At 46.2% G+C, this 13751-nt stretch overlaps 1 protein-coding gene across 1 annotated transcript in view; it reads left to right on the top strand.

Annotated features, from left to right (window-relative positions):
- The window catches only part of LOC107110239, a 46627-nt gene that overhangs the window by 13771 nt on the left and 19105 nt on the right, over nucleotides 1–13751 (top strand). Inside the window, exons 2-4 of the mRNA XM_015410989.1 lie at nucleotides 5419–5550; nucleotides 12924–13047; nucleotides 13253–13365. Coding sequence (XP_015266475.1) covers nucleotides 5419–5550; nucleotides 12924–13047; nucleotides 13253–13365 — 369 coding nt within the window. The remainder of the gene's footprint in view (nucleotides 1–5418; nucleotides 5551–12923; nucleotides 13048–13252; nucleotides 13366–13751) is intronic.

The following is a 13751-nucleotide window of genomic DNA, read 5'->3' as shown; positions in this document are numbered from 1 at the left end:
GGCGGTGCAACGCCTGTTGCCGTCCCCCGCGGCAGAGCTCCTGTGAAGAATGACAATCCCCCGCCGCGATTCAACGAGACTTGGCAGCCCTATGCTCCACCTTATAGCAGCTGGACCAGTGGGCCGGCCAATCGACCTCTTCCGGGATTCCAGCCTGCTCTATCCCATTCTCCCCCTCGTAATGGCCACAGCTGGATCTGTCCCGTTTTGCCTTCTTGGTTTGCTGGGGATCCTCTGGCGGGTCAAGTTGTTCGCAGCCACCACCCCGCTCTTCGGTTCTGGGATCCTTTGGGGTTGAGGGCATGAGTGCCACCTCCTGACAGACCCCAGATGTCATTGCGTGCATTTGGTTTGGACCCTGCAATGAACATCTGAGGTTGAGGAGTGTTAGTAGAGCCACTGAAGGCCTTTTCCATTCATTCAGCTTCTCCAGCACAGTCAGTCCAAAGGGAAAATCCAGATCAGATGCCTTCTAAGGCCTAAGACCTTCTCATCCTGATCTGTCCATGCTAGTTCCTTGGCCCCTGCCTTTCCATCCATTCCATGGCAAGCGTACTCATATGTCTCCAGCCTACTTACCAGATTGGGGTGAGTGTGGTGCGCCTGTTCCTCTACTGAATCCTGCCTTTCAGAAACTACCATGTTTTCAGCTGACCCTTCCATTGGCTTTAGTAACTGTTCCAAGACAGCAAGTCATTGAATTGTGTGTTGAGTCCAAAGAGGAGACAGACATATTGATCAGTTTCGAGCACAATCCAACCCTTTGCTGGATGAATGAGTAGGAGATGCAATACCTATTTTTCCAAATGAAGACTTATATGCTGAACAGATTATTAGGATGGCTCAGGCCTTGGACATTGACATCACTATCACTGACCAAAGGCCCAAGGATAAAATTCTGAGCCATCTTTACTCTGATGCTTCTGGCACAGTGGCATTCTGGTACTGGAGGGTTTTATGGATATTTATAGAGAGATCTGGGGCAAACCATTGTCTACTCTTGCTACTTCCAGATGCATAGAAAATTTGTACAAAGTAAAGCAAGAAGGTTCTTTGTTTTTGTTTATGCACCCTCCTCCATCTTTTTTGATAACTGGTGAGATGCAACCCAGATGGCGACAGTGTTTTTCATGCAGCCCTTACTGATCAGGAGGGAAGATTCCTTGGGCCAAAAAGCTTATTCCTCAGCTGTAGTTTGTTTCAGGATCTATAATTATCAAGCCATTATGGCTTCTTGCCAACTCTTTTTGTGGTAAAAAATTCCACATATTTAGAACTTCTGCCTGAAAATAAGAGGTCCCTGGCAAGGATTTTGTAGTCTGAGGCAGTAAGGCTTTCCAAGCAACAAGTTACACTGCACATCATATGGCAGAATCTACCTCAAGAGCCATAGCCACCTCCATCATCTTGCACTGCCATGCGTGACTGTGATCCATGACCTTACCGATAGAAATGAGGCACAGGGTGAAAGACTTACTGTTTGAAGAGTCCACTCTCTTTTCAGAGAAAACTGCCGAATATGTCTCACAAAGATAAATCACACATCAGTTATTGGGGATCATTTCTGCTCCCCTTCAGTTTAGGCAGAGATCGTTTTACTATCAGCAGTGGTCCCCATTCCAAAGGGAGCAGAGGTCTTAGCCGTCATCTAGACAACAGGATCCAGCCCAGAGGCCATTTTCAGCACACCAGTCTTATGCAAAGAGGAAGAACTCTTCTGGGCACAAGACTGGGCATCAGGCCGGGCACATTAGCCAAAACCTTCATTCTGACTAGAATGTCCTTGTTTGTCAGTTCCATCTAAATCTAGGGATAAGATGATGCCTTTCTTTAACCAATGGCAGTCCCCAAGGCTACAGGTTGGAATTTTTCTCTCTACCGCACAGTCAATTAGTCTCTGGGGCAGTGAATTATTTCTTGCCTCAACTCCAAGTACAGCTTCACACCCCGTTGGAGAAGGAGATAATTGAAGAGGTGTCCATGCCTGATTTCTATTCCTACCTATTTTGGGTAGAAAAAAGGATGGAGATTCTAGACCCATTGTAAACCTACAGGGCTTGAACAGGTTTCTATGTGTATCTAAATTTAGAATGGTCTCTTTAGTTTCTGTGTTTCATTTATTAAAACAAACTGGTTGGTTTGTTGTACTTGATTTGCAGGACAAATTTACTTCCCTATAATATATACATCAAGATCACAGGAAGTATTTCTGGTTCCGTTATGCAGACAAGGTTTACTAGTACTCTTTGTTACCCTTTGGTTTGGCAACTCCACCTCGGATGTACCTCGGATGTCTCCCTCATGGGCTGGGGAGCCCACTGTGGGGGGGAGGGTTTAGTTCAGAGTACCATTAGACTGCCAACCTAGCAGTTCGAAAGCAAGAAATTGCAAGTAGATAAATAGGGACCACTTCGGTGGGAAGGTAACAGCGTTCCGTGCGCCTTGGTGTTTAGTCATGCCGGCCACATGACCACGGAAACATCTTCGGACAGCGCTGGCTCTTCGGCTTTGAAACGGAGATGAGCACCGCAACCCTAGAGTCGGATTCGACTGGCTTTCGAGCAAGGGAACCTTTACCTTTACCATTAGAAAAGAAATTACATATTAGTATTCTAAAATTGAGAGCCATAAGATAAACCATTAGCTCATTCACCAATATTTTATAGAGGACAACATTTCCACCATGTTTTACATATATAGGCAGGCGGTACAGGTTCAAGACATCTGAATTTAGGGGCCACACAGGCATGACAATGGGCTTTGGAGCATTTCGCTTCTTTAAGAGCCATCTATATTGCTGGGGTATAGAATATATAGGCAGATCAACTCAACAGAGTAAAAATGTCAAACCACAATTCTGGCACGTTTATATCCAACCCATTTTCAGACTTTGGGGTTTTCCAGAGGTGGACCTATTTGCTACCCCGACAATGCCAAGACTCCAATTCTCTGTTCTGTGGTAGGCACCAACCCTTCATCTACTGGAGACAATTTCCAGATAGAGTGGAGGGAGCATTTTTTGGGTATGCTTTTCCTCTGTTTCCCCTGTTAACCAAGGTGGTTATCCAGATTATAGAGGATGGCTCTGTTTTGGCCCCACCAGATGTTGTTCACCTGTCTGATCAGCTTTGCCAACAGGAAGTATATCCGCTTACTGAAGAAGGGTCCCATTTTGTACCACAGTATGTCATATTTACACCTCACAGCTTTGAGGATCCAGATTCGACAGAGTTTTCTACTGAAGTTTAAAATGTTTTGACCCAGTTTCATAAACTGTCTAGGAGGTGTTCCTATCAGCACAATTGGAAGCGTTTTTCAACATGGGCAGAGGCTAAAGGGGTGTCCGCCTCACTTTGCCCCCTACCTATGATTTTGGACTATCTGTTGTTGCTTGAGGGCTTATCACACTCTTCAATAAAGGTGCATGGGCTGCCATCTTGGCTCAGCATTCAAGGGTGGTTCTGTTTTCTCCCACAGGTTGTCTTGGCAGTTCCTTAAAGACCTGTTTAACATATGTTTTTCCCATTCTGAGCCTGCTCCAGCAGGGAGGATGAGGTATAAATCAAATAAATACAAATAAATAAATATTCTCCAGTGGTCCCACAGTGATCTCTTTGTCATAGGTATTAGAACAAAGTTTGAGTCCAGTGGCACCTTTAAGACCAACAAAGTTTTATTCAAGGTATAAGCTTTTGTGTGCAAGCACATGTCTTCAGATACATGCTAAATAATGCTAAAACCGTTCAAACCTTGGAACATTTTTTTCTTAGCACTATTATCAGTGAAGGTCTGCTTTCTCATAGCCATCACATAAGCTAGAAGAGTGAGCAGCTTAGCTGCTCTTCAAGTGGACCCTTCTTAAGTTTTTTGAGGAACAAATGGTCCTTAGGCCTAGGCTTGAATTCTTCCCAAAGGTAGTGTCTAAATTCCACTTGTCCCAGGAAATTATACTCCCTGTATTCTTCCCTGCTCTGCCTATCCAAGCTGAATGCACTCTGCACACATTAGACATAAAACATGCTTCATTCAACGTGAAAAGTACACAAACTTTTTAGGAAGAGTATTAGTCTTTATTTGTTATACTGACCAGAATAAGGGGGAAACAGTTTCTTCACAATCCTTATCTGCGTGGATTGTCTCTGCAGTAAAGCTTTTCTACAACCAAGCTGGTTTGTCTTGTCTTCTTCAAGCACACGCCCATTCATCTAGAGCATAAACCTCTTCCACAGTCCTCTTTAGAGGGGTTATGCTTCTTGAGATTTGCAGGGCTGCTACATGGTCTTCAGCCAATGCCTTTGTGAGACACTACACACTGTAACTGCAAGCAAGGCAAGACACAGAGATTGGCAAATCCATATTCCATTCTTTGTTCCAATAAGATCATTTGGGAGAACCTCAACCCACCTCCTTTAGTGAGTAGCTTGGCAAAATCCCAATGTGGGACCGCACAGAAGACCGAATATGAAAACATGATTGCAATTACCTGTAACTGTTGTTCATAGAGTTGTCTTCTCTGCAGGCACATATTCCCTCCCTCCTGCCCCATTGCAAATTCTCTTTATTATAGTCATGTGTACAGTGGCTCAGGCAGAGCTGAGGGGGTGGGTGCGCTGCTCCCTCAGATCATGTGACCATTTAATCAGAAAGAAACATCACAGCAGCTCTGAGGGTTGGGTGCCCCTTTGGTGAATTTTTAATCTAGAAAGAAACCTCTTAACAGCAGACCTGCTCATGCACCATTACTAGTGTGTGCCCGCACAGAAGACAACTCATTGAACAAGAGTTACAGGTAAGTGCAACCCTGTTTTCTGAAACAGGGCTGCCCAATGTGGCATACATGGGCACTCTAGTGTCCGCTGACATCTTTCCTGCCATCTGCCAAGTTTTTTTAGAAAGCGGACAAGTCCAGGTGGGGCTTTTGCCCAGCGGGGGTTCTGATTGGCCACTGGAGATCTGATTGGCTGTGCAGATTTTTAAAAAGTTGCTTCAGCAGCAGCTGCCACTACGACATAAAACTGAATGTAGCTTGTGTGTATGCAGGAAAATATTATGAAACAATATGTTCATTTTAAAAAGCATCCTGTTAAACAGAGCTTCTGTCTGAAATGTTGAAGAGGACTCTGAGAACTTATTGGTAGTGGGGGATAGGAATAATTGGGAGATTTCCAAATTGTTCCCCCTCCTGCAATTCGTCACAGGGTCCCAGCTGGTTTAAAATATATTTTAAATATAAAAGTAGAGTTGCATCTGGTACAGATACATAGCACTTTAAGAAAAGGTTTTCTTTTTTCAGTTTACATTAGCATTATGCTATTTTGATACCCAGATTTCATTTTTAGGTTGTAAATTTTATAAGATTTTTCCATGTATGGAAATGGGATATTTTTCTTTACATAATCTCTTTTCTCCCCATCATAGGCAATCAATCAGAGATTGACTCCAAATCAGAAATTCACTCCAAAAGATTTAATTGCTGCAGTGAAAGCTCTGGATGTGGAACTTGGCTTAATTATTGATTTAACATATACAACAAGATACTATAATACTAAGGTAAAGGAATATTTGCAGAAGTTTTTGCTCTTTACTACTTTTTAGTACTAATCTAGAAACAGACAGGTCCTCCACATGGTTAGCAGTTGCTGCTAGTAGAGAAGCTTGATGATGTTCTCCATCATATCACTGCTATCTCAGGAACAATGAGCTGACCCACTTTAATGTTGTGACTGGGAAACTTCAAGTATTTTCAGTGGCATACAGTGAGGGGATTAAGATGGAATGACTTGCCCCATTTCATAATGAGATTTTACTATTTAATTACTGTGCCCGACTTATTAAAAGCAGAAAAAGAGACATCCCCTCATTTTATCATGTTGACCGCCACATGATCTACCTAAAGCTAAGCTGATACGAGAGACCCTTGGGAAATCCTTTGTATGCCACCTGGAGTTCCATGAAAGAAAGAGAGGATATAAATACAAGAGAGGATTTGCAAGATTCACCAGGGGTTCCCTGCCTCCCACCAGCAATTTCCTCCCTTTTTTGCCCCACCCTACTTTGTGGCCCCCTGCCAGCCCTTTTTTGGATATTTGATTTGCATCCTGGGATCTTTGTTCAGAATTAGATATATGATTATAATATCCCTATTGCTAATTAAATTCTTAAAATATTGAATACAAAAGAAAGCATTAATTACATTTTTAGCTTATATTATTGAACGTGACAGTGGACAGTCATAATGATGCCAACATGCCCCCAACTTTGAAACTGGATACTTAGCTGTTCTAATGCCAAGTGTCCAACACTTTATAATTATTTCTTTTAAAGATTAAGATGAAAAGAAAACCAGAACTAGCTTCTCCACTTCGAGGAGCACATTTCAGATTATAATCAGTCGGGCTATGTCTATGCTGGGATTCTTAAGGAGCTCATAGAAGTGTGACCTGTGCTATTGCTGCAGAATGCAACATTCGGTTTTATTTATCTTGGGAAAGGAAGTTTCTAGTCCTTATGACTAGGACATGAAACTATGTGGGTTAACTCTCCTGAAATCTTAGAAGCCAACAAGGTGAGAGTTTATAAGATGCTCAGTGTTTCAAAGTGGGGCTTGCTCTTCCTCGTTAGCAAAAACAGAATAAACTTTGTTTGCATAATTTATAACAGTTTTAGGATTCAAAGGGAAGGATGGATACAGAATTTATATTGTCTGGCTACAAAATGCTAATTTTTAGCACAAAGCACATACAGCCTTGCTCACTAGTTATAGAGGCTAATCGTAGTATTGTCTTATGACCTAGTTCTATTGAGTTCAGTATAGGCATGCCCTAATTTTCACAGACAATGGAAATGGAATATGAAGATGAGGTGGCTGTTTACTGTGAGTTGTTCTGGCCATCATTTATACAAATTGGTTCATTCCTAATGCTTGGTCCTAGTCAATGCAGTTGCTTTTGTTTTCACAATAACCAGAACACTCATTAGATATATATGCTACAAAGCTGTGTTTCATGAATAATAAATATGAGTTGTCTCTGCAAGTTAGATGTGCCCCCCCCTTCACTGATCGTTCTCAAATGTAGATGCTTTGAATATAATTACTATCATTGGGATCCAAAGAACTATGCAATAAGTTTTGCATACCTAAGGGCTATAGGAGCCTGGAAATTCTCGAATAGCAGCCTCCAGTGCTCCAAGGAAAACCACTTTAGTTAATTTTCATAAGCTTGTGATACTGCATGAGAGTCTGCTATTCAAATAAAGAATTTGGAACAATTCAGCTAAGCATGCTGGGGTCCTTGAGTATGCTTAAAGTAGTTCTTCAGATCTTGACCACTAATAATACAATATAGCTAACAAGGGGGCAGTGTCATAATAAGGATTATAAAAACGAAAGTCCCTGGTAAATCATCTGATGCCAGGTCTTCACATGCAGCAGAAAGAGGTGGCAGGAAGCTGAGGTGATTAAATAGACTATATCGCTTCAGACTGCAGGATTTCATTTTTCAAGGTTCCCTGTTATTAAACATTCCCAAAAGTGGAAAACTTAGCACTGCATGTAAAGAACCTCACTCTCTGATGTGGTAACTTTTTATTTGCAGGAAGCTTTATGTAGAGATCCATTAAAAATATGAGAGATCAACCTTCAGTCTGCAGGTTGCACTTCAGGATTCTACTTTCCCATTCTGCTTCATGTGGCTTTATGCAGATTGGGAGCCAATAACAACATCTTAGATCTTTAACATCCAGTTTATGAGTCTGAGGATTAATTTGTCAAATTGAATAGAAATAGGGATAATATATCTTCATCACTGTATCTAATAATGAAGTTGCTGGTCAATCACAAAAGTGGGAAAGTATGGCTAGCCAAAGATAAGGAAGGAGGGCTCCCCAAGTATGGAGAAAAATGACTTTATAAATTAACAAAAAGGAAAAGAACTAACCAAACTGAAATATACTGGATTCGAGATGAGTAAAGTGATCAGCTCATAGTTTATTAGTGATTTCAGCTTAACTCTAAGACAACTGTAGCGGGGCTGGAGCCCTGCTTATATGTGTGCAAAACACCACACCCACACACACACACACACTCCTCATGCTAGGCTACTTACCTTACAACTCCTACTCAATAGGTCCATTCCAGGATCCTGGCTCTCCATGGTTCTGATGCCCAAGCTTAGTCAGTTTCCTGGTACGTTTCAGGCTCAGTACATAACACACCTTCCCCCTAAGTTCAGGAACACCTCAACAGACAAGTTCTCTTAAGTAGGCTGGTCTGCGTCATTCCCGGTTTGAACGATGCGGTTCTGTGGGTGGGGCCAGGGTCTCTAGATCGGGGTCCGACAGTGTTGGTGATGCGTTGGTGGAAGGCTGCGGAGCTGGCAAGGCATTGGGCAGTTCCGTGGCCGCCTGGTCACGAGTTTCGCCTTCTCGGTGGGTTGGTGGTGCATTGTCTAATGGGGATTCTCTTGTGGTCTCGGGTTCCTGCGGCTGGGGTAACTGCGCGTCACCATCTCCTTGAACTGCTGGTGGAAGCTGTGGCTTCGATGGGAGTAAATGGCTGTGGAGTTGGTTGATGTGCCTCCGCAGCACTTGGCTGTCCTCTGTAGAAAACCTCATACGACAGGGGCCCTGTAACTCTGGTCACCTGTCCTGGGCAGGAATCCAGGCTGGGCCTGTAGAGAAGTTCCAGGCATAGACGGGGTTGCCTGGAGAGAATTGATGGGGTGCCTCTTGGTTCTCAGGAGCTGGGCAGTGCTCCGGAGCATGGTCAGGGTGCAGCTGGTCTAAAGAAGAAGAAGAGATTGGATTTATACCCCGCCCTTCACTACCCAAAGGTGTCTCAGAGTGGCTTACAAACTCCTTTCCCTTCCCCTCCCCACAACAGACACCCTGTGAGGTGGGTGGGGCTGAGAGAACTCTGACACAAACTGCTCTTTTTCAAGGACAGCTGTGCCAGAGCTTGTGACTGACCCAAGGTCACATCAGCAGGTGCAAGTGGAGGAGTGGGAAATCAAACCCAGTGCTCCCAGATTAGAGTCCGCGCACTTAACCACTACACCAAACTGGCTAAACGGGTGGTTAGGTGCCTGCCCATGAGCAGTTCCGTGGGGCTGCGGCCGGTGGAGGTGCTCGAGGTCACTCGGTGGCCGAAAAGGAAAGCCGCGAGCCGGTGGTCCCAGTCTCCGTGGATGATCTGCCGGAGGGACTCCTTAGTGATCCTCACCATCCTTTCCACTTGTCCATTGGTGGCTGGGTGGAAAGGAGTGGATCGAGTGTGCCGGATTAGGTAACGGCCCATGAACTCACAGAACTCCCCCGATGTGAAGGCTGTCTCATTGTCTATCACAACGGTGTTGGGTAGGCCATGGGTACAGAAGATCCGTTGGAGGGCCCGGATTGCCGCCTTGGAACAGGTGGAGGAAACAGGCACTACTTCCAGCCCTTTGGTGTATGAATCTACCAAGATGAAGAAAATTTGGCCTTGGAAGGGGTACACAAAATCCAGGTGTAATCTGGACCAAGGTTTGTGGATGGATTCTCACTGTTTCACTGGGGCCTTTGGCGGCTCTGGTTGAGTCTCTTGGCAGGTCTGGCAGCACTTTACACAGTCCTCAATTTCACTGTCCAAGCCAGGCCACCATACATAGCTGCAGGCCAGTGCTTTCATCTATGTCCAAGCCAGGCCACCATACATAGCTGCCGACCAGTGCCTTCATCCGCACGATTCCTGGGTGTGTGTCGTGCAACGCCGCTAGTACTTGCTAGGACAACAGTGCTCTGGCGGGAGGAGAAAGCTGCGAATTCTGGACCCACCCGGCTGGTGGACCAGTCCCTCCCACTCAGTCCAAGACGCAGGAGAGGACACAGTCCTTGGTGGTGTGGTGGGACATGTGGGTTACCTGGAGAGGATGGTCAGGGAGGTCCTTGAGGAGCAGAATTTGATGTGCCAGAGCCGGTTCTCGGTCGCAGGAGGGAAACAGCAGGTGGCTTAGGGCGTTACCGTGGGCCATCGCCTTTCCAGGATGGTGGAGAAGCGAGTACTGGTAGCCCACCAGGAAGATAGACCAACGCAGCACCCTGGGGGACAGCATCTGCGGCGTCCGGTGATCTGGGGCCAGCATGCCTAGCAGTGGCTTCTGATTGGTCACGATGGTGAAAGGTCACCCGTAGAGGTAGTCATGGAATTTCTTGACTCCTGCCATGATTGCCAGTGCCTCTTTGTCTATTTGCACGTAATTGCACTCAGCCGAGGACAAGGTGCGGGAGTAGTACGCCACAGGAACCTCTCTGCCATCTGGTAGCTGGTGACCAAGGACAGCTCCTACCCCATACGGTGAGGCATTGCAGGTGAGGATGACGGGCAGCGATTCGTCGAAGTGTGCCAGGATGGTGTTCGAGGTGAGCAGCTCCTTGACAGCCCGGAACGCGGCAGCTTGCTTCTGGCCCCAGACCCAGGGGGCCTTCTTGTCGAGGAGTCAGTGCAGTGGCTCCACAACTGCAGCCTTGTGGGGCAGGAAGAAATGATAAAAGTTCCACAGCCCCAAAAAGGCCTGGAGTTCTGGCTTGTAAGCGGGAGCCGGGGCATTGATGATGGTATAGACCTTGTTGGGAGCAGGATGGATGCCCTGGGCATCAACGGAGAACCCCAGGAACTCAACTCGCAGAATCCCCAGGAGACATTTCCCCCCCCTTTGCTTTGAGACCGGTGGCTTGAAATCACTGCAGGACAGTCCGCAGTCTCTTGGCAAAATCCTCATCTGTGGGTGCGGTGATAAAAACATCGTCGAAGAAGGGCTGTACCCCGGAAATTCCTTTAAGGAGAGAGTCCATTCGATTATGGAAAATCCCTGGGGCTACGCTGACCCCGAATTGCAGCCACTGCACCCAGAATGCACCCCTGTGCGTCACCCTCTACGATCGCATTGTCCACAAGGAGCTGTTGGTAAACCTGAGCTAAATCCAGGTTACCAAAGACTTTTGCGCCTGCCAGGGATGCTAGGACGTGGCTGACCACCGGGACTGGATATGCATGGACCTGGAGGGCCTTGTTTATCGTGCATTTGTAGTCCGCGCAGATGCGGACGTCTCCGTTGGGCTTTACCGGGGTCATGATAGGGGTTTCCCATAGGGTGTGAGGTACTGGCTCCAGGGGTGTCCCAGGGCAAGTGCAGTACCTGTTGCTGTTGGGCGGACGTGGTGTGTAGCTCCACGGAGTGCGTGAATGTTGGGCTTGCCACTGGTCAGCTCCGGTTCTCTTTGATGCGGCAGGCTCGGGCGATATGGCCGACCTTTCCGGAGTTCCTACACATGGCATCCTGGAATCGACAGTGCCTCCTCTCATGGGGCTCTCCGCAGCTGGCACATATGGTCAGTGTGGCAGCATCGCCAGTGTGTGGCGGTGCGGACGGCCATTGCTGTACTGATGGCGTGCGGCGCCGAGCAGGGCGCTGGAGCTTTAAGACCTCATCAGTTTTGTCCTCCAAAGCGTCCACGTGGTGGGTGGCTGTGTTCGGTTTCCATTGAGATGGTGGGCTTTTCACGTGCCGGACCTCCGCGGTGAACTGCTCCACGGCCATATCCATGACTCCTCTGGAGCCGCTCGTCCCTTATTCTGCAGACCAGCTGGTCCTGGAGGGCGTCCTCAAGGTTAGCAAAATTACAGTGCCGCGCGATACACCATAGTTCTGTAACAAAATCCATGATGGATTCATTGGCGGTCTGCTTCCTCGTGTGGAATGCATGGCGTGTGGTGATGACAGACGGGGCTTTTCGCATGCCGGACCTCTGCGGTGACCTGTTCTGTGGCTTCCTAGGCAAGGGCCATCTCTATGGCTTCCTTAAAGTTAGGGTCACCTTTCACAAGGATCCTCTTCTGGAGCCGCTCGTCCCTTATTCTGCAGACCAGCTGGTCCTGGAGGGCGTCCTCAAGGTTAGCAAAATTACAGTGCCGCGCGATACACCATAGTTCTGTAACGAAATCCATGATGGATTCATTGGCGGTCTGGTTCCTCGTGTGGAATGCATGGCGTGTGGTGATGACAGACGGCTTAGGGGAGAAGTGTTCCTTGAGCTGGTCCAGTATTGCTGGTAGGCCGTGTCTTTGAGCGCCCCAGGAATGATGAGCGAATGGGCGATCCCGTAGGTTATGCGGCCACATACCCGGAAGAAAGTGGTGTGCTTCTTCTCTGCAGCCTCGACCCCAGCGGACTCGAGGAAGAACTCAAACTGGCTGACGTAGGACTCCCAGTCCTCTACGGTGGCGTCGAAGGCATCGAAGTGTCCTGGAGCAGCAGCCATGGTCCTGGTAGCAATGCGTTGTGCTAAGCACTGGAGCTAGGTGCGCAGTGCGGTGCTGGAGAGCGCTGGGCTGACTCAACAGGCTCCCATCCTTGTCGCCAGTGAAATATACTGAGTTTGAGAAGTGTTAAGTGATCAGGTCATAGTTTATTAGTGATTTCAGCTTAACAATAAGACAACTCTAGCAGGGCTGGAGTCCTGCTTATACGCGTGCAAAACACCCCACCCCACACACACACACTCCTCATGATAGGCTATTTACATTACAACTCCTACTCAATAGGTCCATTCCAGGATCCTGGCTCTCCATTGTTCTGGTGCCCAAGTTTAGTCAGTTTCCCGGTACATTTCAGGCTCAGTACATAACACCAACAAAACAGACAGATGAAAATGCTTCAGGACTACAGAATGCTGAGAACAGCCAAGAGTCAAAAGAAAAAAGGCAGGGGAAATTAGCCTGCTTAAGCCCCTGAGAGACTGTAATATTTGTGTTACCCCTCTTACCACAGGGCCTCTTGACCCTTTAGTTTGTTTTTACCCTGTATTTTAAATATGGTATTAATCATATAGCTATATAGTAATATAATGACTAACATTAGTTGCAATTTTGTTCACCATTTTATTGCTAGGATTTGCCTAGAACTGTAGAATATAAGAAACTCTACACTGTTGGACATGAAGTCCCAGATGATCCTACTATTCTGCAGTTCAAAAAATGGGTCAGAAAGTTCCTATGGGAAAATGCAGGAAATGGTAATGAACAGCATTTTAAATTTTATTTAAGGTTGCTAATGGTATTTACCTATAAATGTACACTTTATGAATTGCAATTTATCTATTAATATGGAGCCAGGGTTCTCAGTTCTTATCAAGAATAATACGGGATTTTACATTTTTTCCTTACTGATATCAAATATAAGGGTACAGTGCTATATGAATTCTGAAATGCTCTTTGCAGTAAAGCAAGTGGATACATATAGGAGTACTGAGAGAGGATCTGTTTCTTGGAGCAAGAAAGAAAATATTATTAAAGGCATTCCAAATGGGTTGAGTTCAGGCCATACCAAATGTGTAAGAATGCTTAATTGTCGTGTCTTCCGTGCAAGCATACATGGGGACTGTGCAGTCGCAGGCCAGCTGTGAAAGAGCTAACAAGCTTTAGAAAAGATCTTTCTAGAGCCAGTGAGTTCTCCTCCCCACCCTTGTCTTCAGTGTATCCCTTTCCCTCATATGATGAGGGCAGGGTGAGCACTCTTCCCTCAGTTCTCCTTTTGCTGTCATGTGGACAGCACAAACCTTTCTTTCTTCCTCATAGTTTGTTCTTAATATTTGTGAGTACTGACGGCCTGATAGCCTTATTTAAAAAGTGTGAGTAGTGCAGAGCCACAATGGCTCAGAACGATGGGGTTTGATTACTGTATGTAATGATGGAGCATGGTCCATTGTTCTGGTGCCCA

Source organism: Gekko japonicus, unplaced genomic scaffold (genome assembly GCF_001447785.1).
Source record: "Gekko japonicus isolate JY-2015 unplaced genomic scaffold, Gekko_japonicus_V1.1 scaffold335, whole genome shotgun sequence".
In the NCBI taxonomy this organism is placed as follows: Eukaryota; Metazoa; Chordata; class Lepidosauria; order Squamata; family Gekkonidae; genus Gekko; species Gekko japonicus.
The sequence above is the reverse complement of the archived record's forward strand: the minus strand, read 5'-3'. Positions and strand labels throughout refer to the sequence as shown.